At 53.9% G+C, this 26,722-nt stretch overlaps 1 protein-coding gene across 2 annotated transcripts in view; it reads left to right on the top strand.

Moving 5' to 3' along the window:
* The window catches only part of ABCC1 (ATP binding cassette subfamily C member 1 (ABCC1 blood group)), a 126,439-nt gene extending 100,094 nt beyond the window's left edge, over positions 1–26,345 (top strand). The window contains exons 20-32 of one of the 2 annotated variants that reach the window (XM_070484870.1): positions 46–72; positions 3,133–3,223; positions 4,980–5,115; positions 7,150–7,357; positions 9,431–9,741; positions 13,629–13,828; positions 15,201–15,327; positions 15,867–15,968; positions 18,167–18,313; positions 21,525–21,683; positions 22,694–22,860; positions 23,967–24,161; positions 24,732–26,345. In XM_070484870.1, coding sequence (XP_070340971.1) covers positions 46–72; positions 3,133–3,223; positions 4,980–5,115; positions 7,150–7,357; positions 9,431–9,741; positions 13,629–13,828; positions 15,201–15,327; positions 15,867–15,968; positions 18,167–18,313; positions 21,525–21,683; positions 22,694–22,860; positions 23,967–24,161; positions 24,732–24,840 — 1,979 coding nt within the window. In that variant the 3' untranslated portion in view covers positions 24,841–26,345. The remainder of the gene's footprint in view (positions 1–45; positions 73–3,132; positions 3,224–4,979; positions 5,116–7,149; positions 7,358–9,430; positions 9,742–13,628; positions 13,829–15,200; positions 15,328–15,866; positions 15,969–18,166; positions 18,314–21,524; positions 21,684–22,693; positions 22,861–23,966; positions 24,162–24,731) is intronic. The other variant, XM_070484871.1, reaches the window with a different exon arrangement.
* The last annotated feature ends 377 nt before the right edge of the window (positions 26,346–26,722 follow it).

Here is a 26,722-nt window from a genome sequence, read left to right as displayed (position 1 = left end):
CTCGCCTTGGTTCTTAACACTGTCTTGGATCTTGTGACTTCCCAGGTGGCCAAGTGATGGACGAGAAGGAAGGTCAGTGAGGCCTGGGTGGGGGTTGGCTGTGCTTGCAGAATGAGGCTGTAGACAGACCTGTCCTGTTGCTGCATGCCTGGGGAGGGGCCCTTGAATATTTGCATCTCCGTCCCCTTCCGTTGTTCAGCCAGCAAACATTTATTGGGCACCTGCTGGATGCCAGGCTTGGGGAGACAGTTCGAATCTCCAGATCTCTCGCTCGTCAGCCGGGGGACCTTGGCGAAGCTTTATGGTCTCATAGGTCGAATGACCATGACCGGGCTCGCCTTGACGGAGATCCGGGTTGCGAAGTGTCTGGCACACAGCAGGAGGACCATGAATGGCAGCACTTGGATGCCCCCGGACCTCCCGGGCATGGTCAAGACCTCGGCAGGTCAGGACAGCACAAGGTGATCAGCGCCTGAGGGGGTAGCTACCGGGGGCTGGGGGTGTGCAGGGCAGCGGTGTTGTCCAGCAGAAGTTCAGCAGGAAAGGCTGCCCTGTCTCCCCCTGGTGACATACAGGTGTCAACTGGCAGCTGGCGGACCCATCCCTCCTGCCGTCCGTGGCCAGCAGCGTGTGGCTCAGGGTCCACACGGAGCCCTTTGGCGAGCCACAGAAGCCGACTCTGGCCGCTTAAACAATGAGGGTGTTTGCTGGAAGGGTACCAGTAAAGGCATCTCGGGACACATCAGCTGGAGCTCTGGGGCCCTTGTGAGGCCACTGACAGGTCAAGGTCTCAGGAGAGGGGTTTGGATGGGCCGACGTTGGGCAGGTCCCCCTTGGCTGGGGGGGCGGGGTGTCCATCAGCGTGCCTCAGCTGGACAGCCTGCCAAGATGGTAGGAAGAGGGGGCAGGCGGGTCCCTTACACAGAAAGTAGATGGCATGGTGACTGACCCGTATTTACGCTGCTGTCCTGAGACTCGCGGTCTCACCCCTTGCAGAGAATTTCCCAGCTGCCCCGGCTGGTGCATCAGCCTGTGGGCTCATTGGGTTGAGAAGGGGAGGCAGTCACAGGAGGCCACCGTGTGGCCTCCCATGTAGACCTGGTGGCCCACTCAGAGGAGGAGAAGGGAAGGCTGGGCTTACAGAGGGGGGCTGGGCAGCCAGGTGGGACGGGGGCTCTCTGAAACCCCCGAACCTGGGACAGGTGTCGTTGGAACTGTTGCAGAGCACCCCCACCCCTGTGGCTGAGGAAGACGGTTAGGGCCAGGCCTGAGCCCCTGATGCTGTGCTTGTGTGTGAGCACTGGCTGCATGTGGCTGTGTGGGAAGTCCTGCTTGTTATCACTCTTCTTTTCTGTTTGCTTTAGTGTTTTTTTTTTTAATTAAAAATCAAAAGATGCTGACGTTAAAGGAGATGTTTAGAGTGGTGACCCTCAATCCTGGCTGTGCCCTGGAATTATCTGTAGAACGCATTTAAAACTGCAGATAGGGGCTGGCCCAGTGGTGCAGCGGTTAAGTGCACACATTCTGCTTTGGGGGCCCAGGGTTCGCTGGTTCAGATCCCGGGTGCGGACATGGCACTGCTTGGCAAAGCCATGCTGTGGTAGGCGTCCCACATATAAAGTAGAGGAAGATGGGCACGGATGTTAGCTCAGAGCCAGTCTTCCTCAGCAAAAAGAGGAGGACTGGCAGTAGTTAGCTCAGGGCTAATCTTCCTCAAAAAACAAAACAAAACAAAACAAAAAACTGCAGATAACAGGAAACACCAGCACAGTGTCTTTCACTTGCTGAGCACTGTGCACGACCTTGTTCATCCTCCCGCCTAGGAGGGTAGGTGCTGTTGTCACTCCCCATTTTGCAGATGTGAAAGTCGAGGCTCAGAGAGGTTTATCACTTCCCAAGCACACACAGCTAGGAAGTGAGAGAATGCTTCCTCTCTGACTGTGCTCTGACTCAGCCAGGGGGGCCCCGCCTCCTAGCACAGTCGCTGCGGGCACCGGAGCTGGACCGGGGCGGCCCGGGTGATTAGTTCACGGCCAGGACTGAGCATCGGCCACTCGGAGCTCCTCCCCCAGACACAGGAATGATCCCCAGCCCCGTCCCCTTTCCGTCTTCTGTGCCGCCCTGTGGCCGTCATCTGAGAGAGCCTGCCTTTCTGGGTGCTGCTTTTGTTTCTGTCACGTCAGCATGCTCCCAGGTCTCTGCCGGCTGCGCATTTATCTCCTTTTGCATCTTCTCGCCTGCATCCCCGCCCTGCCCCTTCCAGGCTCTTTGGAGCCCGTGTTGTGCTGCTCTCTTGTGCTCTCTCTCTTCCGGCACCAAAGAATAAGGACATCCTGCAAAGGCGGGCGGGGGCGTAATAAATGTACCATGGAGTCGTCGGGAGATTAAGGGAGATAGTATATTTCAACACCATGACCAGCAGTCACTCAGCAAACGTTAGCCACGTTGCCGAGGTTCCCGTGGTTAGCGTTGATGCTGGGGGGGTAACCTCCTGGGACTGCGGCAGATGGCCAGCTAGTGTGCCCCAGGGTGGCCGCACCAGTTATTAAAATACTTCCTCGTTACTGGGAAACAGCTGCTGCTCCAGGAGCCCCTACCCTGGACCGTCTGGGCTCCCTATGATCCGGCAACCAGGAGGTTGACCCCGGGCACTGCGGGGAGCCTGGGACTCCAGTGGCTGATGCCCTCGTCAAAGCTGGTGGTTGTTTATTTTGAGGATCACCTCTGCTTGGGATGCTTGGGGGCCCGAGGGCTGTTCCTTTCCCCCCGTGTGGTTCCTGGCGTCCTATGCCCGTTAGCTCAGCTTCATGCAGCAGAGATGCTGTCGGCTGAACTGGACTTTACCCGTCGGTGCTGGCACAGGGCACCTGCAGGCCCAGTGCGTACAGCTAATGAGGCCCTCGAGATGGTTGTAAAGCGCCTTTTCTGCCCGAGGGGAGCCGGCTCCACCTGTCCCCCGCACCCCAGCTAGGAGCCTGTCTGTGGCCTCAGCAAAGCCGATCTTGCTTTCTGAGCTTCCTGGCGGCCCGGTCATGTGCCGTCTCCCCATGATTGACAGGGTTTCCCAGGTGTCTCTGGTTTTGGCGTCCGGCTCTCGAAACCATGATTCCCCCTTTCTCTCTCTCCCGCCAGGGTCAGCTGGCATCGGCAGTCCAGGAAAGGAGGGGAAGCAGATGGAGAACGGCATGCTGGTGACGGACGCCGTGGGGAAACAGATGCAGAGGTAGGAGCCGGGAGCGAGCCCGTCCTGCGGGTTCTCCAGGCACCACGCTTCTGCCCTTGCCTGGTCGGGGAGCAGGGACGAGGTGCTGGCAGCAGGGCTCCTCCTACCGAAAAAGGCCTTCAGCTCCCCAGGCGGCGGACGGCACAGGCCTCCTGCCTCCCCTCCCGGATCCTCGGGAACCTCGCTTTCTAGAGTGCAGAGGCCTGGAGCGGGAGCCTGGCACTGTTCTGCTGGGTGGCACGACTCACGCAGGCCCCGTGGTGTAACCGTCCGTCTACATTCTGGGCACTTCAGTTCCCTGCATGGTCTGGATCTTTGCTCTAGTCACTCTGGGGGGCCTGGAACGTTCGGGCTTTGAGAACCGACATCTGATTCAAAATAGTCACACTGATGGTGGCCGCCGCGCTTTACACGCCATCAGGAGCCGGGCGCAGCGCCATCCCTGGAGAGTCTGTTGAACCTGGAGGTAGTTACCGTCATCACCCCGTTTTACAGGTGGGCAGGCTCAGGGCTGCCCCACCCCAGTCGTGCCACTCGAGAGATCAAACTTGGACTTTGAACCCAAGTCGGGCCTCTGAGCGTGTGCTCCTCCATTCTCCACTTTGCTGCTTTTAAGGAGGTGGCTTTGGGCTACTTCGTTGGGTGTTTGGAGGAGCCGTGTGCCGTGGACTTGGTTGCTTAATCTCTCTGCCTCAGTTTCTCTGTCTGTCGCACGGGGTCTGTGGTGTACCTCCCACAGAGAGTCATCCCGAGATTCACACAGGGCGTGCATGTGAAGCACCTTCGGCACTCAGCAGAGAGCACTCGCTTATCATGGAGCGGGCCGGGGCTGCCTGGGGTTCCTTCTGTGGGTGGGGGGGATCATCACACAGAAATGGGGCTGTAGAGGGAATTGCATGGGCAGCTGCGTCTGTGAGAGCATTGCCCACAGCACCCTTGCCGGAGAGCCAAGGGTGCACAGAGCAGAAACACTCAGAACACTGGGCGTCTTAGTTTCCTATTGCTGCGTAGCACGTTACTGCAGACTGAGTGGTGGGCATCTCCCGTCTCACGCGGGGAGCTCAGGCACAGCTTGGGGGACTCCAGAGGGGCCCAGGGTCTCTCCCAAGCTGCAGCCGAGGGGTCGACCAGGCTGGGGCCTCATCCAAAGGCTCGACTGGGGAAGGACCCACTTCAAAACTCGTGTGGCTGTTGCAGGATTCAGTCCTCGCTTCCTAACCGGCCACAGGCTGGCGGTGCCCTCCGTTTCCAGCTCCCCCAGCCTGTGTGCTTGCCTCATCGAGGCACGCAAACCAAGAAGGCAGGAGGCAGTTGGCCACCAAGATGGAAGTCACCCTCCATCACCTTTGCTCGTGTGGGTCTGACCCGCGGCTGAGAGAGGGGATGTTGCTGTGTGCTCATGCACGCTCACAAACACACACATACACCACCCCCCTCCCCCTTATCGCTCCCCAAGCTTACGAGTCCCCAGGGAAAGGACCTGCCTTAGGGAAAAAAGAGAGCCCGGGCCATGGGGTCTGTGATGGTCCGTCATGGTCTGCATAAAGCTGATGACCACTGGTGGGCAGGAAATGCTCCTTGAATGATGCCCGCGTAAAGGGACCGCTTTTCCACGTGACCCTGGGGCAAGGCCCCTTCCGTCTCTGGCTCCTGGCTGTGATGTCAGAAGATGGAACTAGTTTGGTGCCGTGTCGGGGCCGCCGACCCTGCCTGGGGCTTCCGTTGGGTTGACATCTGCGTGCCTTATTTTCCGCAGACAGCTCAGCAACTCCTCCACCTACAGCAGCGACATCGGCCGGCACTGTAACAGCACCGCCGAGCTGCAGAAAGACGAGGCCAAGAAGGAGGAAGCCTGGAAGCTGGTGGAGGCGGACAAGGCGCAGACAGGGCAGGTGAGAGCGGGCTCCCTAACCGAGGGTCGCTGGCGTTTACAGCACACCTCCGTGTGCTTCCTCGCACAGAGCCTGGAAAGGTACGGTTGTAAGTGCTGGAAACTGAGTCAGGAGAGCTCAGGGGACTTGCCCAAGGTTGCAGCCAGTGAGTGGCATAGCTGTGACAGAAGACCATAGGCTGGGTGGCTCAGAAATGACACACATTGGTTGCCTACAGTTCTGGAGCTGGCAAGTCCGAGATGAAGGGGCCGGAGAGCCGGCATCGGTTCATAGCTTCCTGGTTCATAGATGGCCATCCTCTCGCTGTGTCCTCACGTGGCAGGAGGGGTGAGGGAGCTGTCTCAGGTCCCTTTTATAAGGGCGCTAATCCCATTCATGGGGGCCCCAACCTCGTGACCTAATCACCTCCCCAACACCGTCACCTTGGGAGTTAGGATTTCAACTTACGAATCCTGGGAGGATGCAGACACTGAGTCTACAGCACGATCCATCGCCGGCTTCTCTTCGTAACCAGGAGCGAAGATTTCCAGCTCCTGTTCTATTGTATTTTTTTATGATCCTCTATTTTGGGCCAAGGTCAGTCGTTTTTCCGTTTATGGTAATGATCCCAAGTTTACTTTTAAAAATGTGTGGTTCTGTTTTAAAAACAGTAGAGGATGGGATTTTTAAAATAAGTAAAAGAATAAGGGCACAGACAGGAACAGCCAGCCCAGGAAAGGTGGTCCGGGAACAAGCGAGGCTGGGGGCCAGTATTCTCCCAGGTCTGCCTGGACCAGAATCTTCCGGGACCCTCTGACCCCGGCTTCTCCCCTCATCTTACCATCACACGTGTGGCCGGGGGCAGAGGCGGCTGTAGTGTGTCCCTCCCTCTTGCTCTCGCTGACCCTCCAGGGAGCCAGAGAAATGACCCCGAATCAAGGGCTTGAGAAGGAAAGGCTGGAGATGCCAGGCCTCTCTGATCGTCCTGTAACCCCCATGCCAGCCAGAGTGGCTGGGTCCCGGGATTCCCTGCCCATCACATACATGGGAAACAGAACCTGGGGGCTTGTAACTCGCTGGAGCTGGACCAGGAGTGGAGCTGGCTCAGCACGCGTGGTCCCTTCTGAGCCCCATGCCCACCCCGTTCTTTCCTCTGCTCGTGAGGAGGGGGTCCCTGAGTCCTTCAGAGGAATGCCAGGGGCCGCAGGCACTTCAGCTGCATGAGGAAGCCGGATGGTGAAATAAGCATGTTCTTAATTCTGGAACCTCCTGCCCCACTATTTCAATTTGAAGAACAGAGACTTGAAAAAGTAAAGTTAAAAGGAAGTATCACTTATGCATCAGACCTCTGACCTTTCACCTGTTACCCTTCAACCAGGCTGTCATTCAGACACAGGGAATGGGGTGGAGGGGACGCTTGGTCTTGGTTGCTAGGCAACGTGTTACTGCTTGCCCGTTGCTTCAGACTGATGACTTCCTGATGGTCCTGGAGCAAAGCTCAGAATCCTGAACAGGTTCCCCCAGGCCCTCTGTGGTCTGACCACTGCCAGCTGTCCTGCAGCCTCATCTTGCCCCCTCCACCCTTGCCTCCTTTCAGTTCCCCAAATGTGCTGCGTTCCCTCCTACCTCAGGGCCTTTGCACATGCTGCTTCCTCTGCCCCGAGTGCCTTTTTTTCCATTTTCACCTGGTTAATTAACTCTTTGTGGTCACTTCCTCAGGGAAAACCTCCTCTGACACCCTCCCCCCCGACCCCGGGTTAGGTCAGGGTGCCCAATGTTATACTCTTATAGAATCAGGCACTTCCAGCCCTTCTCTGTAATTGTGTATTTATCTGGGCGATGATTTGATACAAGCCTCTCTTGCCATCCGACTGGAAGCTTCCATGAGCTCAGAGACCTTGACCTTGTCTGCTGCTGAATAAGTAAGGGGGAGGGTATCCCAGGGGTGAGCACAGGTGGGGGGCAGGGCTGCACAGGTGCTGTTGAAGTTCCTGACCCTGGGGGGGCCCGTGGGGGCCGCATCCTGGAAAACACTTTCTCCCCCGTGGCCCCCAGGTGAAGCTGTCTGTGTACTGGGGCTACATGAGGGCCATCGGGCTTTTCCTCTCCTTCCTGAGCATCCTCCTCTTCATCTCCAACCACGTCGCCTCCCTGGCCTCCAACTACTGGCTCAGCCTCTGGACCGACGACCCCGTTGTCAACGGGACCCAGGAGCACACCACGGTCCGCCTGAGCGTCTACGGCGGCCTGGGCATCCTGCAAGGTGAGGGCCGCCTCTCTGCACCCTCCCCGGGCAGTCCTGGTTTTGGTGCTCGGAGCCACTTCTCTGCCTTGTTATGGAGTTGGGGGGCCACCCCCTCAGCTTGTCAGGGTTTTCTGGACCCCCCCAGACCAAGCCACACTCCCGGGAACGGGACACGTCACAGGCACTCAGGTGTTTGTAGAAGGAATGTTTCCTGAATGCTGTTGCATGTGGCCCTAGGAGACGGAGGGGTGCTGCAAGGTGCCCATTGCACAGATGAGGGAAGTTGAGGAACAGAGGCCACCAGTCCATTGAGGGGCAAGGCCCCCGCCCGCCCCTTGCTGCTCTGTCAGGGTCATGGGGCTTCTGCAAAGTCCCGTGTGGACTTGCATCTGCTGTTCATCCCTGTGGTTCTCAAGGCCGGGGTTGTCCCCCAGGGGCCGTTTAGCAGTGCTGGGAGATCCTTCCAGTTGGGACATTCAGAGTGAGGGTGGGGCTGCTGGCATCTAGAGGCCAGAGAAGTCACTTAAACATCCTGCAGTGCACAGCACAGCTCCCCCCAACAGAGAAGTATCCAGCCCCGAATGTCCATAGTACAAAACCCTGCTACAGACCCTCTGCGTGGTCTCAGGAAGGTTTCCAGGCACGGCAGCGTTACTGGGAATACTAATGTTCACCGAGCACTTGCTGGGGGCCTGGTCCTGTTTGAAACACTTTGAGGTGTTTTAAGTAATTTTATCCTTGCAGCAATCCCGTGAGGTAAGAGCTCACATTTCCCGCATTTTAGATTTGCAGAAACTGAGGCCCAGAGAGGTTATGTAAGTTGCCCTAAGTCACACAGCTAATCGATGGCAGGGCTGGACGAGGCTGTCTGGCTCAGAGCCCACACTCTTCTTAACCACCAGGCTGCACGGTCCATGAGCTGTGTGTCGACGTGCTCATGAAACTGTGTGTCTGTCCACATACGTGTGTACATTCCATGCCTGTGATAACATAACGTATGCCTTTGATGTTTTGAGCACGTCTGTGCCCCGAGCACATTGCCGGGGAGGCCCTTGACATTCAGCAGTGCTGTGAGGGAAGTCTCATTGTCCCCACTCGAAGGTGAGGAAACTGAGGTGCAGAGAGGTCACGTGACAAGTGACATGTGGAGGGTTCCACGGCTGGTGGGTGGCAGATGATGGGGCAGTGTTGGCTCCAGAGCCCGCCCTTTTAGCCACTGCCTCTTGGGTTTCTGCCCGGATTAAGGAGGCCTCCCCATCCTTGTGAAACCACCTCTCAGCCCAGAACGGGTCCCTCCCGTGGGTCCTTGGAGGAGCCACACTTTTGTCTCAGGATCTCCAGGAGATGGCTTTGAAAAAACCAGAAGAGCAGACCTGGATTGCTTAAATTTCTCAATCCCTAAAACCCCTCTCTCAGGGCAAGGGGCTTTGGGCCTCCAAATTATAATTGAGGGACGGGGGAGCACAGAGAGGGTGTGATGTTTACCTGGGCTCACACAGCAGCAGTGCCTCCAGAGCTGTGACGTCCAGTATGGTAGCCGCTGGCCACATGCGGCCATTTGAAGTTCTGTGAATTAGGACTAAATAAAATGAAAGTATCAGGTATTCGGTTGCACCAGCCAGATTACAGCTGCTCCGTGGCCACATGTAGCTGGCGGCTCCTACCTTGCACAACACAGATGTGGCCCGTTTCCATCATCATAGAAAGTTCTCTTGCACAGCGCTGGGCTAGAGGAACGTGGCACACGGATTGAGAGGGTGACCCCGCCCGGGCTGCCTGGGCGGGAACCCCAGCTCTGCTTCTGATTGGCTGAGTATGTGGAGGGCAAAGGGGCCCCGTCTGAGCCTCAGTTTCCTTCTCTGTAGGATGGGTACTCACAGAACTCACACAGGTCCTCGTGAGGATTAGAGACGTGTAAAACCCTAGCACGGCGGGTCACGTATAGTGAGCGCTCAATAAATAACAAGCACTGTGATCGTTATTATTGGAAGCCGGGAGCCCAGGCCCGCTGCATCCGCGTGGCCACGTGGCCGCTCTTTCCTGACCCCGCCCACCCCCTCATCGTGGGGTTTGACGCCCGGCTGTCTGCAGGTCTCTCCGTGTTCGGCTACTCCATGGCCGTGTCCCTCGGGGGCGTCCTGGCCTCCCGCCGCCTGCATGTGGACCTGCTCCATCACGTCCTCCGCTCGCCCATGAGCTTCTTCGAGCGGACGCCCAGCGGGAACCTGGTGAACCGCTTCTCCAAGGAGCTGGACACGGTGGACTCGATGATCCCGCAGGTCATCAAGATGTTCATGGGCTCCCTCTGCAACGTCATCGGCGCCTGCATCGTCATCCTGCTGGCCACCCCCATCGCGGCCATCGTCATCCCGCCCTTGGGCCTCATCTATTTCTTTGTCCAGGTGAGAGGTGGGGGCGGGGTCCAGGTGCCCACAGAGTGTGGGCTCCCCTGTGAGCTGAGAGCTCACTCTGCTGGACTTTTCCCCAGGGTGGAGCTGTGGAGGGTCTGCAGGACGGGGCTTACACTTGTTTTTGTCAGTTTTTAATACCTAAGTTTTTATCTTGCAAGTGTCCTTTTTCTCTGATAATAAGGATTTTTTTGCTAGCTGTAAGTTATAAAAGGAAAAAAAGCTATAGCCATAAAGACACCTTTACTATTAAAATTTCTTTAAGTATGAAATTCTTTAGGTGCTAAGCCTGCTGCAGACCATGGAGATGAGAATAATAGCAGCTTAAACGAGGTAGATGTTAATTTTTCTCTCTCGGAATAGAAATTTAGAGGCAGGCCATTCAGGGCTGGGCTGGCCACTCCATGAGTTTGTTAACATCCCAGCCTCCTTCACTGTTTTTGTTCTACCATCTTTGCACAGGCCTTCCATTCTTAAGTTGGTCTCATGGTCCAAGATGGCTACTGCAGCTCTGGCCATCACATCTGTGTTTCAGAAAATAAGACTGAGGAAAGGGAACAGGGCAAGGGGAAGCATACAGATAGCCGAGTCGGCACCAGCTGTGGCGTCTTGGGTTATTGCAGCCTAGATTGGGTTTCCAGTTGACAGATGACCCTGTGGAAGCCCAAGTAGCAGAGTTGGGAGTGAGAACTCATGTCTGTCTGATTCCAAAGCGTGTGCTGGTTACTGCCCATTCTTGCCCCTAAAAGTGAGCTGCAGCACGTTCGCCAGTGGGGGGCGGTGGTTTAGATGGGAGTATAAGGAGTACAGTACAAGCTGAGAGTAAGAAACTGCAAAGTGTCTCTGTACCTCAAAGTGCCTGCTTACCAGGGGTCCAGGCGACCTCGTTGTCATCAGCCGGCCCATGGGCCCCACCACACTGTGGCCCAGGGACCGGTGGGTGTGGACAGAAATGGAATCAGGGAACAGGTCCACTCCCGGACCCCACTGTGTTCTCTTTAAATTGGTGCCAAGTTTTTTGGGAAAACCATCCGGCTGCATTTCCCGAGGATAGTATTCGTGTCGCTGCCCCGGCTGGAGGTTTTCCTGAAGGACCCGATTCAAGAGAACAGAATAGGCCCAACATGGCATGAGAGGCAGCTCGGATGTTGGCCCGTAGCAGACCTCGTGCCCCTCGTGAGCGATGCCGGGATGGGATCTTATGCACCTCGAACTGGTGCAACCCCAGCAGTTTTATTTTTAAACAACAAAGGAAGTGAATTTAGCAAAGGATCGTGTCGTGTGCACGCTGGCATCGTAATGATGAAGCGCGTCATGCGCGTGGGCAGGACTGGAGGGGCGGCAGGAAAATGAAAACACTGCGTTTCCGAGGGTTGGGATTATGGGAGAGTGTTTATTTTTTTTTAAGGTTTTTAGTGAAATACACACTTCCCGTAGAATCGAGTGGTCTCAATTCTCAGTGAATGTGCAGAAGAAATGAGAGAATGTACCTGGCATGAAAAAGCGTGTGCTAGAATGTTCTTAGCATCTTGATTCATGAAAGCCCCAAACTAAGAACAACTCAGAGGTCCGTTACAGGAGAATGGAGAAATGCCTCGTGGTGTTTTCACACAATGGACGTGACTCGGTAATAAAAGGGCGTGGACTCCGATACACGCGACGTGCGTGAATCTCACAGACACTGTACTGATCAGAGAAGCCAGGACTAAAATGAAGTTTGAAAATAGGCAAGAGGGGATGGCGATAGAAGTCAGAATAGTGACGGGGGGGCGGGGTGGTATTGACTGGGGGGGACATGAGAATTTTCGGGGATGCTGGAAATGTTCTAGATTTCGGTCAGGTCGTGGGTATGCAGCTGTAGATAAACGGAGAAATTCCTCAAGCCATGAAGGTTTAATGCGCTTTCCAGTGAATGGATGTCTCAGTTAAATGGCTTTGAGATGTGTGCATGTGTGTTTGGGTACACACACACACTCACTCACACTCTCACTCTCCCTCTGTTTCGGGAAAAGATCTCAAAGGTCATACACTGAAATTTGAATCGTGTTGTCTCAGCATAACGGACTTACTGTAATGTTTCTTTAATTTTCCCAACTGGATCAGCCCCCAAGTTTTTAAATGGATTTACATTACTGTTTTAATTTAAAAGCAAGACATTTTTATTAAAAAGGCCAGGTACGTGGATGATGGGCAATCCTGCTGGGGCTTCTGTGTTGCTGGAATAGGGTCTTGCTGCCTTATGGGATCACTTGGCATCTGTGAAAACCCCCATCCGCACGCTCTCAGCTTAGCTCTCAGCCCGCTCCCGGCACGAGGCGGGTGCTTGTCGAGTGGTGAGTTTTGTTCCCGAGCACTGGGCACTGCCTCGTCTCTGGAAGAGTAAGGCCAGGGGGTGGGTTATGTCTCCTGGAATAGAGCTGAAAATGAAAGCTAATAATGACTTTTAAAAAGTCATTTTCCGGGGCCAGCCCGGTGGTGCAGCGGTTAAGTGCACATGTTCCACTTTGGCAGCCCGGGGTTCGCTGGTTCAGATCCCAGGTGCAGACATGGCACCACTTGTCAAGCCATGCTGTGGCAGGCGTCCCACATATAAAGTAGAGGAAGATGGACATGGATGTTAGCTCAGGGCCAGTCTTCCTCAGCAAAAAGAGGAGGATGGGCAGCAGATGTTAGCTCAGGGCTCATCTTCCTTGAAAAAAAAGTCATATTCCTTCACAAAAATTCATCTCAGGTTAGATTTTTACAGTAAATAAAATCTGAGGGCCTGACAACCGGAGTCAGTTGAGCAGGTAAATGCATTAGAACGATTTCCATTCAGGATGTTTAGAGAGAAACGGAGAGGAGGTGGTTACGGTCAAAGGTGATGAGGGTGGACCCACGGGGCCCCGAGCCGTGCCAGGGGGTCTGGATTTTGTTCGAGCAGTGGGAGCTGCAGGAGGTGGGGTGGCCTCTGGCCCGGGTTCAGGAATGCTGTGGGCCCTGGGTGAGCTGACAGAGTCTCTGGGCCTCAGTTGTCTGCCCCACGCTGGGTTCAGGTGACCCCCTGAGCTGCCATCCACGAAGCAGCATCCGACCCCAGAGGCCCCGGAAGAGCTACCCAGCACGCTCAGTGCTCTTTGTGCCAGGTCCCTGCCCCGGCGTGGCCCGGGGTGCCTGTCACAGAGCAGGAGGCAGGGGGGCTGTGTCCCAAACACCTTCTGTTCCTTCGTCCGGTGGGGACCTCGGCCTCACCGTTCCACGGGTACGGGCCCAGAGGACTGAAGTGTCCTCCACTGCCTGGTCCCTCCTCTGCTCGCAGCTCCTCCAAGCTTCCAGCAGCCCATTGGCTTTCGTGCCGTCTCTAACAGGAGGTCACCGAGTGCATCCCTGTGCCCGATGCCCAGAGCAGGGCAGGAGCAGAGCAGCTGTGGTCTCTGCCCACAGGGACGGGCCGGGGTGGCATTGGAACTGAGCTTGCTCGTCCCGGAATCTCACAGTCCTGGGTCCATAAAGCCCCCAGAGGTCAGGGGCTCAGAGGGGCAGTGCGGTGCAGAGGTTAGCACTCTGCAGCCAGGCTGTCTGGGTTCGAATCCCAGCTCTGCCACCTCCTAGAGGGTCACCCGCTTCTCGGCGGCGTAGTTTACTCATCGTGGAACGGGGACGAGCACCTCATAGGTTTTTGGTGACGATTAAATGAGCTGATAGATGTGAAATTACTTCAAACGGTGCCTAGGATGGTGGGCTCTCCCTGAGTGTTAGCTATCATTATTGTCATCACTGCTGTCGTCGTTATCGTTGGCCCCCGGGTCTGCAGTTCACCAGGTGAGCAGAGACCCTGTTAAGAGCAGCCCATGGGACGAGGGTGGCTCCGCCAACTCCCCTGGTCCCTTCTCCCCCCGCAGAGGTTCTATGTGGCCTCGTCCCGGCAGCTGAAGCGTCTCGAGTCAGTCAGCCGCTCCCCCGTGTACTCCCACTTCAACCAGACCTTGCTGGGCGTCAGCGTCATCCGCGCCTTCGAGGAGCAGGACCGCTTCATCCACCAGAGCGACCTGAAGGTGGACGACAACCAGAAGGCCTATTACCCCAGCATCGTGGCCAACAGGTGGGCAGCCCGGCCGCGGGAGGGGCGGGGGGAGCCTGCTTAGTTCCCCGAGGAGGGTACGCACAGAAAGGAGGCTTCACGATGGTGAGCGGGAAGGACAGGTGACCGTCAGAAGCACACGGGGTTCCTGTGAGCACGCGGCAGTCCACTGGGCATCGAAGGGCAGGGACCGAGAGTTCTTCTCGAGTCAGAACATACGGCAGGGGCTGTGCTCGAGCTGTCGTCCTGGTGACGCAGGGTCATCAGTGACAGGCAGGCTCTTCTCCGTGCTTCTCAGCTGAGGGGTGATCACCCACCGCCTCTGTGGAACGAGGATTGGAAGCAATTTATTAATATTAGGTCGAACCACCCGATATTACCATTTGGGGGCTCCAGAATAGCTGAATAGCATCCATCGAAAAAAAGGAGCAGAAGTTTCCCAAGGATTGACTGAATTTAGAAAAGTGTGTGATTTATCCCTGAAATAGTACCCTCCTCACTCGCTTGCATCTTGATGTATTTTTTGAGATGCGGGGGTGACAGCCCCCAGAAGTGACCCATCGTCACCAACCGTCACCCCGTCCTACACAGGGTCACCCTGCAGTGTAAGACGGGGTGGGGAGACCGGGAGTTACTGGCGACCTTGCCTTGCCTTACGGAATTTTTAGGGAGTTTGTGCAAATCTGGGTCTGTCTGTGGGAGGAGCTCCCCCCCGGGAAGATCGGCCATGGGGATCTTAAGGATGGTAGTGGGAAAAGGTTGACAAAACTGTCTCCCCGGAATGCTTTCTATTTTTCAACATTAAAATAATATTCCTAAAATGCTACATGATATCTTAGCGAAGTCAGCTTTAAGCCAGGAAAAATATCTGTTTGTAACTTAAAAGGGAGGATAATACATTTTAACGTTTCTGAAGTGAGGATGACCTGGGTCTGAGAGCCGTACGGCTACACTGAAAATGGTCCTTTCTCCCCGACTCCCTCCCCTGCCAAGTGTAGGTTATTTTACATCATGGCTGCCTCTTCCAATTGCTGACTTCTTACTATTTAGGAATCTTCCAGGACATCTTTTTAAAAAATGCATACAGGGGTATATTTTCAAGGTTTCAATGAGAAAAGGTTGGTTCATTAAAAAGGCAAGCTTTCAGCTTCCTGGGAACACGGGTCCTGCAGAACTCGGTTTTAATGCCTGGGGTTGGCAGCTGAATGAGGATTACTGAGATCGTGTCCATCGGCCGGCCTGCCCCGAGTCCCACAAGCAGGGCAGAGAAGGTTTTCTCGGGAAGGATCGAGGGTTATTTCAGGTAGCAAAGTGCCCCGCCTTGGAGCCAAGCCTCTGAAGAGCTGACCCCGGGCGTGAGCGTACCTCCATCTGCCCGTGTGTCTCGGTGCAGGTGGCTGGCCGTGCGACTGGAGTGTGTGGGCAACTGCATCGTCCTGTTCGCCTCCCTGTTCGCCGTGATCTCCCGGCACAGCCTCAGTGCCGGCTTGGTGGGCCTCTCGGTGTCCTACTCGCTGCAGGTAAGAAGGGACACGCTGGGAAGCATTTTCCCTTCTCTCAATGGGGGAGCTGGTGGCAGGTTCTTGGGCCTCTGCTGTGGATTCTCAAGGGGCTGAGTGGAGTTGGAGGAGCCCAGTGAGCGACTGGAGCAGGAGAGAAATTAGACATGTAGCCAGGATTCCCCCATCAGTCAAGGAAAAGCCCTTAGAGGGTGCCTCCAGCTACAAGAGAAATCCTTTAACACTATGACTTCCCCTCAAAGCACTGCTTTGGCTCCCTCTCCCACATTTTGATACGTTTTGGTTTCCCATTATTATCCAGTTCCAAGTACTTTCTTTCTTTCTTTTTTCTTTCTGATTCTTGGTGTGGCCCATGGGTTATTTTGAAATGTGGCACTTGCTTAAAAGATGCAGTGTGGCAAGCCTGGGTGATGGCCATATGTAGGGTCCTGTTTTCTGTAGCTTTCTGATCTGGAATATTCCATAATTCATAATTCCTTCATGGAAACAAGGCAGCTCGTGCTCGCTCTAGAAGCTGCACGTAACTCTTCCCTTTGCAGGTCACCACGTACTTGAACTGGCTCGTTCGGATGTCGTCAGAGATGGAGACCAACGTTGTGGCCGTGGAGAGACTCAAGGAGTATTCAGAAATCGAGAAGGAGGTAAAGCAAGCCCCTGGCCGGACCCCTGGGCCTCGATCTTCAGTGTGGCTTCGCCCCAAAGAACCCTCCACGTCATGCTGTGTGTGCGCCCTCAGCAGGCAACCTCTGCCTGACAAAGATAATCATCTGTTCTTTGCTGCGTGTTTTTACGGGAGACTTCTGTTATGGGAAGTGGGACTGGTTTCCTCTTTAAATAAGTTTCAAAGTTAAGTACAAAGGAGTTGATGAGAAGTATTGAAAGTCAGTGACAGGAGAATCAGTACGCGGATGGTGCAAAAATTATGATTTTGATAAGGAATTGACCAAAGTTTGGGAAACCTTGCAGTTACTGAACCCAAATCTCCATTTTATAGATGGAGGCAAAGGGCGCCTAGGGAGGGACGATGGCTGGGCCGCGGGCACCTGTGGTCAGCAGAAGAGCTGGGGGTAGGACCCAAGTCTCTAGACTTCGATGCCACGTAGGCCTGGATAGCTGGCTCGTCCTGCCCGCACAGCACCACCTGGTAGCAGCCGTGGTGGTGATGATAACGATGACAGTAATGCCTGGCGATACCACCATCCCCATCACCACCAGTAACAATAATAATAGCAACAGGGACCCACAGTGTGCCCTTGCGGAGAGCCGGGCCCTGTCCTAAACATCCGACACAGAGTCATTCATACAGTCTCGACGCAGCCTCGTAACTCACAGTGTGTTATTATCCGCATTGTGCAGATGAGGAAACTGAGACAGAAAGGTTCAGATACCTGCCCGAGATCACGGGTCTGTGCCGTCATGCCACACTCCTCCCGAGAAGATGCCGCTTGGGAGTGAGACCAAGGCCCTGGTTGAACTCTGTCGTGAGGGGTTTACAGAGGTGACCTGTCCGGGTCCTTTATGCTCTGGCACAAGGAACCAGGTCCCGCTTCATCCGAGAGCTTTATTCAAAGGGTGTGAGCGCCCCGTGTGGAAGTAAGAGGGCGTTACACCAGCAGCTTCCCGCTCACCTTGAGTTTATTTTTATAACAGCTTTTGAGAGAAAATTTACAGTCCCTGCAGATCACCCATTTAAAGTATGAAGTTCAATTTATTTTTTTAAAATATTTAACTTGTTTAAATGACTTATATTTTTAGAATAAGGGCATATTTAAAAAATGCAAGACAAGTCAAGATTGCCCAGAGTCGTACCACGATTAAAAATATATATTTATTTATGTGTTTATATATATTTATAGCTGGAAAATGCCCCCCACTTCTCTCCAGTCCCCTCTGTGTTCTTACAGCTTGTCCCTTTCGTTTGTATATGTAAATTATAAAGGAAATACGCTTATTGTAAAAAAAAAAAAAAAAAAAATTAAGGCAAGAAGTTTACTGAGGAGAAAGAATAAAGGTTCCCTTTTACTGTCCCCTCCATTCCTCTCCTTCCCCGGAGATAGTCCCCAGCCTGGCCCCGAGCACCTCCAGCTGTAGACCTCAGGAAATGCATAACCAAACTAAGAAGCTTTTCAGGTGGGGCTGTGTGACCCCAGGCCAGTTCCTTTCCCTCTCTGTGCTTCAGTTTCCTTGTGTGTAAACTGGGGATAAATGTGAGGCCCCCACTCGTGTTGTGGTGAGGGTTCAGTGATGTAATGTAGAAGGATCGTAAGCGTTAGCTGCTGTTTTTATTGTTGTGCTCCACACCTAGAAGGCAGGCAACCTGTGTCTGTCCAGAGATGACCACTCATTCATTGATTCAGTCCGTCGGTATTTATTGAGCACCTACTGTGTGCTCTGGGCCCTGGGATATAGCAGTGGACCGACAATAAGGCAACCTGTTCTCCTGGAGTGGATATTCCAGTGGGCAGGGGTAACAGAATAAAGGTGTCAATACAGACCCAAGATGCTGGGAGATGCTGAGTGCCTCTGAAGGAGAAGGGAGCCAGGGAGGGGATGGGGCCGTCCCAGTTGACCTGAGATCTGCCGCACAGGAGGGAGCAGGCCAGGAGGGTCCTTTGAGGAAGAGACTTCTGGGCAGAGGAAGCCAGAAGTGCAGAGGCCGGGATGCACGACCTGTGTGTGTGTTCCCTGCGGGCTTGGTCCAGGAATAGCCGGAAGTCTGTGGGGAGCAGAGGGAGCGAGAGAGGGAGGTGCGGGTGGCGAGGTGGTGGCGGTTGGCCCCCTCGGAGCCATGGGGCCCCTGGAACAGCCTTCAGATCCCTTACTCCCGTCCTGATCGCAGGCTCCCTGGAGAATCCAGGAGATGACTCCGCCCAGCGACTGGCCCCAGGTGGGCCGCGTGGAATTCCGGAACTATGGCCTGCGTTACCGAGAGGACCTGGACTTGGTTCTGAAGCGTATCAATGTCACCATCAACGGAGGGGAAAAGGTGGGTGCACGCTCTCCCTCCCAACCCCTGTGCATCCGTGTCGGGCATAGGATGCAGCTAGGCTGATGAAGCCAGCTTCATCACTTCCCCAGTTGGTCGTGGCCCCACATGACAGGGAGGAGTGGCTTTTTTTCTTTTTAATTGAAGTATAGTTGACATATGATGATATATTAGTTTCAGGTGTGCGACATGGTGACTTGACGTTTATATGCATTATGCAGTGATCACCAGGACAAGTCTGGTTACCATCTCTTGGTTACCATCTCTCACCATACGAAGTTATTACACTATTATTGACTATATTCCCTGCGCTATACGCTACATCCTGTGAATTACTGTAACTGGAAGTTTGTACCTCTTAATTCCCCTCACCTATTTCACCCATCTCCCCACACCCCTGTCCTCTGGCAAGCACAATTTTGTTCTTTGTATCTATATGTTTGCTTCTGTTTTGTTCATTTGTTTTTAGATTCCACATTTCAGTGGAATCACACAGCATTTGTGTTTCTCTGTCTGACTTATTTCCCTTAGCATAATACCCTCTAGGTCCATCCGTTTTGTTGCAAATGACAAGATTTCGTTCTTTTTGATGGATGAGTAATATTCCATTGTATACATACACCACATCTTTTTGGTGAGGAAGATTGGCCCTGAGTTAACATCTGTTGCCAATCTTCCTTTTTTTTTTCCCCCTCCCCAAAGCCCCAGTACATAGTCGTATATTCCAGTTGTAGGTCCTTCTGGTTATTCTATGTGGGACGCCGCCTCAGCATGGCTTGACAAGTGGTGCTAGGTCCACACCCAGGATCTGAACTGGCAAAACCCTGGGCCACTGAAGTGGAGCACGCAAACTTAGTCATCACGCCATGGGGCCCGGCCCCTGCCACATCATCTGTATCCGTTCATCTGTTGATGGGCACTTGGGTTGCTTCCCTCTCTTGGCTATTGTGCGTAATGCTGCAGTGAACATGGGGCTGCATGTATCTTTTCGAATTATTGTATTTGTTTTCTTTAAATACCCAGAAGTGGAATTACTAGATTGTATGGTATTTCTACTTTGAATTTTTTGAGGAGCCTCCATACTGTTTTGCACAGTGGCTGCACAGTTTGCACTCGTGTCCACAGCGTACCAGGGTTCCCTTTCCTCCACATCTTTGCTAACACTTGTTCTCTCTCGTCTTTTCGATGATAGCCATTCCAACAGATGCGAGGTGACAGTTCACTGTGTTTTGATTTGCTTTTCCCTGGTGATGAGTGATGTTGAGCATCTTTTCATGTGTTCTTGGCCATCTGTATATCCTCTCTCCAAAAATGTCTCTTCAGGTCCTCTGCCCATTTTCTGAATCGGATTGTTAATTTTTTTGATATCAAGTTGCACGAGTTCTTTATATATTCTAGATATTAACCCCTTATCGGGTATCTCATTGTAGACATCTTCTCCCATTCATTGGTTGCCTTTTTGTTTTGTTGATGGTTTCCTTCGCTCTGCAGAAGCTTTTTAGTTTGATGTGGTCCCGTCTGTTTATTTCTGCTTTTGTTACCTTCGTCTGAGGAGACAGAGCCAAAAAATACAGCCAAGACCGTTGCAAAGAGCTGTTTCCTTCTAGGAGTTTTATGGTTTCAAGTCTTACATTTAAGTCTTTCGTCCATTTTGGGTTAATTTTTGTATACAGTGTAAGAAAGTGTTCCAGTTTCTTCTTTTGCATGTAGCTGTCTGTAGTGGCGTGTTTTTTAGAGGGGCTCATGGAAGGAAATCTTCTCAGAGAGTGTGACAACAGGGTGTAGACTGGTGGCCTGAGGGCCAAATGAGGCCCACAGATATGTTTTGAAAAAAATCTGAAGAATTTGCAAATATTGAAAAATCTGGAATGTTTTATTTATTTTTATTTCATTTTGTTTTTTTGAGGAAGATTAGCCCTGAGCTAACATCTGTTGCCAATCCTCCTCTTTTTTTGCTGAGGAAGACTGGCCCTGAGCTAACATCCATGGCCATCTTCCTCTACTTTATATGTGGGACACCTGCCACAGCATGGTTTGACAAGTGGTGCCATGTCTGCACCCGGGCTGCGAAAGTGGATCATGCGCAGTTAACTGCTGCGCCACTGGGCCAGCCCCTGGAATGTTTTATATAAAAATCCATCTCCTGCTTTTCTGGAAAGATCAGAACATCTAGCAGCTCCCTGTTCACCCGGTCCCGCCCTGCCCCCTGCATGTGCCTGCTCACATGGGCATTTGACTTTGCGATCTCTAGAATAGAAAGATGTCATCTTCACTACTAGGATGGCCCAAGGGACATGTGAAGTTGTCGGAATTTTGGAACGTACCCCTGGTCCCAAGCTGTTCCTGGAAGACGTCGTTGCCCCGAGACCCTTTGAGCCCCTCAGGAATCAGACCAAGGGTCTTCCTGGCCGTTTGCCAGGGGACAGTGTCTCTCTCATCTCTGAACATGTGGATTTGTTCAGCTGTCCTTGCCACAAGGCTCAGAATGCTCTGTTCCCGTGAGATGATATCTCTGACACATACCAAGGGGAGGACCAGGGTGGGTGGCTTCTGGCTCTCGTTGCATCAGAGACTCTGCTCTGTGACATCTTGGTTAGAGGGGGAGGGAGCTGGCCTTCCGGAGCCCAGAGAGCGGGGGAGAGTGTAATGGGCGCCAGGAACATTGGTCATCGGTCATTGGATGGGGAGCCCAGATCCCCCGAGAGAGGATAGATGGGGACCACGTCACATCTGTGACGTCTCTTTACTGGCACAGCTGGGATGGAGGGGAGGGGGCTGCAGGGGGATCTGCCTGAATCTTTGAGATCTTTCAGTAGCTCAGAATGGGAAACTCACTGTCGAAGGACTGGAAAACAGCATGGGGGAGACCAGATTATTGCTTAATATCGAGTTGAAGATAATAGGGCTTTATTGAAAATCCTTTCTGCCTGAGGCTTTGGAGATCTCGACTAACTTAGAAAAAGCGCTGATTATGGTTTTAACTTATAAAAAGAGCTGGCAGAGGGAGGGGGTCCTTCCTGACCCTTGACCCAAACGGCCCCTGAAGGGGTGTCGTGGGAAGCTGCCGAGGGCGAGGGCTCCTGTGGGAGCTGGGTCGACCAGATGCCGGAACTGCTCTGGGGCAGACACCCGAACGGAGGGCGCTGTGGGGCAGGTGGCGACCCCTGCTCCCAGCGTTCCTGCCTCACCCTGGGCCCTTGCCGTCCCACAGGTGGGCATCGTGGGGCGGACGGGAGCCGGGAAGTCGTCCCTGACCCTGGGCTTGTTTCGCATCAACGAGCCTGCCGAGGGAGAGATCATTATCGACGACATCAACATCGCCAAGATCGGCCTGCACGATCTGCGTTTCAAGATCACCATCATTCCCCAGGTGGGCTCCGGTGGGCTGAGGGGGTGAGCGGGGGCCACCGCAAGTGACGTATGCTGTGTTTTCAGGACAAATGTCCATTTGTTCCTGCTTTACAATTGTCATTTTTATTTTTTTTTAATTTTTAATTTTTTTTTTTTGAGGAAGATTAGCCCTGAGCTAACTACTGCCAATCCTCCTCTTTTTGCTGAGGAAGACTGGCCCTGAGCTAACATCCATGCCCATCTTCCTCTGCTTTATACATGGGACGCCTACCACAGCATGGCTTTTGCCAAGCGGTGCCATGTCCACACCCGGGATCCGAACTGGCGAACCCTGGGCTGCTAAGAAGTGGACTGTGTGCACTTAACCGCTGAGCCATCGGGCCGGGCCCTATTTTTATTGGAATTATGCTGTTTTGTCTCCACTGAATCTCCCGTTAGCATCGTAAATGACGATGGGAATTAACAAGGGATCATTTCTTCACTCCAGCCCCCCAGCTGGCAGGTTCCCGAGCATCTCTCAGGACCCAGTAGGACACTGGCTTCTCTGCTGGCTGTCAGTCAGGCTGAGAATCTCTAACCCTCCCAAGAGCCAGGCAAGAAATCAGAATTTTCCAGACTGATTCCTGTACATGGTGATTTCGTAATATGTTGCCCTTTAGTGTTTATTTTCCCTAAAAATTTCTTCTAAGATTCTCTTTCGAAGGCAGGGGACAGGGAGGAATACACAGCATGTACCATTAGGAATTACCCATGCTGCGTCTCCCTTCCGGAAGGTTCCCATCACTTTTGCATTCTGAAGGCTCTGGGAAGTCTTGCAAAAAAGATATCTATTTTATTGCACTGAACGCAGGGTTTCCCAGGCTTATTTTTTTCATTATTAACATCTCCGGAAATGGGGATTCTGAGGAACTCTGGGACCCCATCTGGAACAATGCTGGCAAGAGCTCGTCGTGTCCCGCCTTGTTGTCCTATCCGTGTCCATCGTCACGCGCGCCTCACGGGCCGTCTGCCGTCTTCTCTCTTGAGCAGGACCCCGTTTTGTTTTCGGGTTCCCTCCGCATGAACCTGGACCCATTCAGCAAGTACTCGGATGAAGAAGTCTGGACGGCCCTCGAGCTGGCTCACCTGAAGGATTTCGTGTCTTCCCTCCCCGATAAGCTGAACCACGAGTGTGCAGAGGGCGGCGAGAACCTGAGGTAGGCAGTGGGGCTGACACCCCGGCGCGGTCTCCTCGGCTTCCCCTCGACTCAGGCGGTTGGAAGGTTCCGTCCTTCTGCGTCTGTGTCAGGCCCAGGTTTGCATCCCGGCGCTGCCGAGATGAGCCGTTTGTCTCTTAACCTGTCGGAGCCTCAGTTTGAGCATCTGTAAAATGGGTTTCCATCCAGGCTCGTTTTCCCACGAGCTATCACGAGGATGGCCACTGCGTTCTCTTTCTTACGCCAGGGCCGTTCAATAGACAATGTCAGTCATTAAACTATTGAAAGGCTCCTGTGCCAGTCAGTAGACAGCGCTGCTCAGAGCCCTCCAAGTCCCCACCCACCGTCCCAGATGCCTGGCCCTCATCCCAGGATCCAGCACCCAGAGTGTGAATGCCTGGCTAAGCGGGGGTCCTCCAGGTCCTGCTCCAGTCTCAGTCCGTGGCTGGCTCCATTACCCATCACGGTGACAACCAACCACACAGCCTCAGGGGAGTTCAACAATAGCAGTGGCCGCCACAGCAGGTGGTCGGCCAGGGGGCTCTGCTCGTCTCGGCTGGGCTCCCTTATGTGGCTGGGCGTCTGCTGGCTGTCGGCCCGTCCAGTTGGCCTCTGCTGGGGCAGTTAGGGTCCGCTCCATGTGTCCCTCATCCTCCAGCAGAGCAGCCCAGGCGTGTTGTCATGGCGATGGCTGCGGAGGTCCAAGAATGAGCAGACCCCAGTGTGTGTTCTGGTTTCAAGCCTCTGCCAGCCATGTGTTTGCCAACATCTCATTGGCCAAAGCAGGGCATGTGGCTGAATCCAGAGTCAACCGTGAGGGCCCTACAGAAGGCATGACATGGGGCCATTTTTGCTATCTGTCACCTCACCCATGCCGATCTGGTGAAGTGTTTTGAATATTGCCTTTGAGCTCTGTGTTGAGAATGATTCTGAGTTTGTGTCCAGCTCAACAGGAGGAGCGTTTGGATCGATTAGTGATGTTTGCCGCAGGTGCGGATGTGGGGAGTGGCAGTGCTCTCCTCTTCTCCCTTCTCTCGGCTCAGGCCTGGGCTCAGGTCGGGGGTGGTCTTGACGCTGCGTCTCCTGGTCTTTTTCTCCCGGTCAAGTGTCGGGCAGCGCCAGCTCCTCTGCCTGGCCCGGGCCCTGCTGAGGAAGACGAAGATCCTTGTGTTGGATGAGGCCACGGCGGCCGTGGACCTGGAAACAGACAACCTCATTCAGTCGACCATCCGGACGCAGTTCGACGATTGTACCGTCCTCACCATCGCCCACCGGCTCAATACCATCATGGACTATATGAGGTGATGCCCCTGGCACAGAGGGCCTCCGGGCCTTGGGGTTCACCCCATTTTCACTGACTCATTCATTCATTCATTCAACACCATCCTTACACTTAGTGACAGCCCCAGTTGGTGGAACTTCCCTTTATCCTGAGTGTACTAGGTATTTCTGACAACACTCCATCATTTATTCAATCAACACGTGTGTGGTGTGCCTGCCGCATTCCTGGCCCTGTTCCAGGCGCTGGGGACTCAGCAGGGAGCTGTCAGGCAAGGAGCCTGCCTAAAGGACCTTGTAGATTCATTTGGGCTGGGTGTGGAGAGAGACAGTAAACACAGCAACAAATAAAAGTGAATTATGCTGGGAAGGAGATAGAAAAGGTGACAGTCCCGGGGGCAGCATCACAGGACTTGGACGTTGACTAGAAATAGGGATGGAGGATGGGCAGCCGGTTGGCAGGCTACTGCAACAGTCCTAGTAGAAGGTGTTAGGTGCCTGACCCAAAGTAAGAACTTGCCCAGGTGGGCTCTTGAGGGCACGAAGTGCCAGCCCCTTCCTTACCCCTCATGTCTACGTCCCTCCCCTTGCAGGGTGATCGTCCTGGACAAAGGAGAAATCCTGGAGTGTGGCTCCCCCTCTGACCTCCTGCAGCAGAAAGGTCTCTTCTACACCATGGCCAAAGATGCCGGCTTGGTGTGAGCCCTGGAGCTGGCGCATCGGGTCAGAACCGCAGGGCCGACACGCCGGCGTCCAGGGATGGGTCAGCATCCTTGGGAAGCCAAGCCTCCCGTTCATTGAAACCAAAAAAACCCAAAAAACCAAAACACAGAGCAGCCACGCTCCGGCGCCCTGCCTGGAATTGGCCGTGAAGAAACAGGAGAGACCTGGAGATGCAGCCCACCCAGAACACGCACCCTCATCTCTGTTCCTCCACCAGACGCACACACGTTCTCGCAGCCCTGGGGACACGCGCTGTGCTCCTGGGGCTCTGCGAGGAGGTTTGGGCGGCCAGACTCCTGGAGAAATTGGTTGCGTAAAATATGCCAGTGAGCAGCTCCAGCCAGCTGCCTCAGATCTGTCCAGCCCGTCTGTGGGTTCCAGGTCTTCGAGAAGCGGCCGGCCCCGCACCTCTGCCGTCCTTGCCTGGCTCTACCCACAATTTTTTGTTGCCTCAGGGCTGCAATTTGGAGGAGAGGGGCCTGGTAAAGATCATCGTCACCCCCGGAGCAGCATCCCGAGGGCCACGGATGCTCCTCTCTGCAACCCTCTGGTCTTCCAGGTGCTCAGATGCTGGGAACCTCCACTGGGACTGGCTCCGCAGGCCTGAGGCAGCCTCGTCATCCCCACGCTTCTCGTGGACGGGACCCGGCTGGACCCACAGGTGATCCGGCCTGGCGTCTCCGAATGCCCGCTCCCCAGCTTGGTCGCCCCCCTCCTCACCCCTTCCAGTCTGCTCCTTGCTCTCCTTCCTGCCTCTTTACTCCCATCGCTAGGATGGGTTCGCTCCTCTAGGGACCTGAAAGAGAAGGGCTGCTGACGGTTATGAAGCTTTCGACGCCCCGGGGACCTCCCAGGCGTGAGCGGCTGGTACGGAAGAGTCCCGTGGAGCCTTCTGCTTCTGGGTGTTCCATTTCAACCTCTTGCCCGTGGCATCTGGTTAGCTGTCACGGGCGGCTTTGTGGACAACCTGCCGCTTTAGTTACTGAGTCTCTTCCGGGACAAAAGGACATGTTCACGAATACCAGTGATTTCTTTTTCTTTGTTTAAAAAGTACTGCTGCGGGGAGAAAAGCAGTCTTAAGAGTTTAATTTCGTGAGGGGAAACCTCAGGTGAGGAGCAGCCTTCCCGGGAACGGCCAAGTTGGCTGGATACTGACAGTCCGTGTGTGCCTGGAAGAAGACAGACACGTGGCGTCTTTCAAGGCCCGTCCTTCAGGTCTCTCAGTTGAGACAAAAATACCCCAAAAAAGCAGAGGTGACTGCTGCCCCAAGATTCACACTCGCTATGAATGACGTCGCTGACTTCAAACCCAGAGACGCATCTTTCTTCTTTTAGGCGGGAATACATATTTATTTTTTTGTAAGTTATACCATTCTCTCACGTTAGATAAACCAAGTTTTTCTTGGGGATCCTTTTGTAATGACTTACACTGGAAACGTGAACATTTGCAAATAATTTGCAGTAAAAATATATATATATATTTTATTTCTTTCTAAAAGACTGTTCCATTTTCTTTGGGGCGTCACACAAGTTTCAGCCGTCTGCTCCGGGAGAATCGGGATGGGGCATCCTTTATGTGCTTCTGATTTTTTCCCTCTAGCATCATGTCGTCTCTAGTGGGAGCTGTTAGAAACGGGGAGCCTAGAGGTTTAAGACTCACGTGTGGTTTAGTGGGGCCTCAGCATGGCATCGTGGACAGGGCCTGGGCGTGGGGGTCAGAACGACCTGGCCTCGAGTCCTGCCCTTGTCGTTTGCCGGCTCTGTGACCCTGGGCAGGACGCTTCAGTTTCCGTGCCTCAGTCGCCTTGTGTATAACATGGGGCTGATCCTATCTGGGATGGTTGTGAAGATGAGCAGTGAT

This window comes from Equus asinus, chromosome 14, assembly GCF_041296235.1.
Source record: "Equus asinus isolate D_3611 breed Donkey chromosome 14, EquAss-T2T_v2, whole genome shotgun sequence".
Classification (NCBI taxonomy): Eukaryota; Metazoa; Chordata; class Mammalia; order Perissodactyla; family Equidae; genus Equus; species Equus asinus.
The sequence above is the reverse complement of the archived record's forward strand: the minus strand, read 5'-3'. Positions and strand labels throughout refer to the sequence as shown.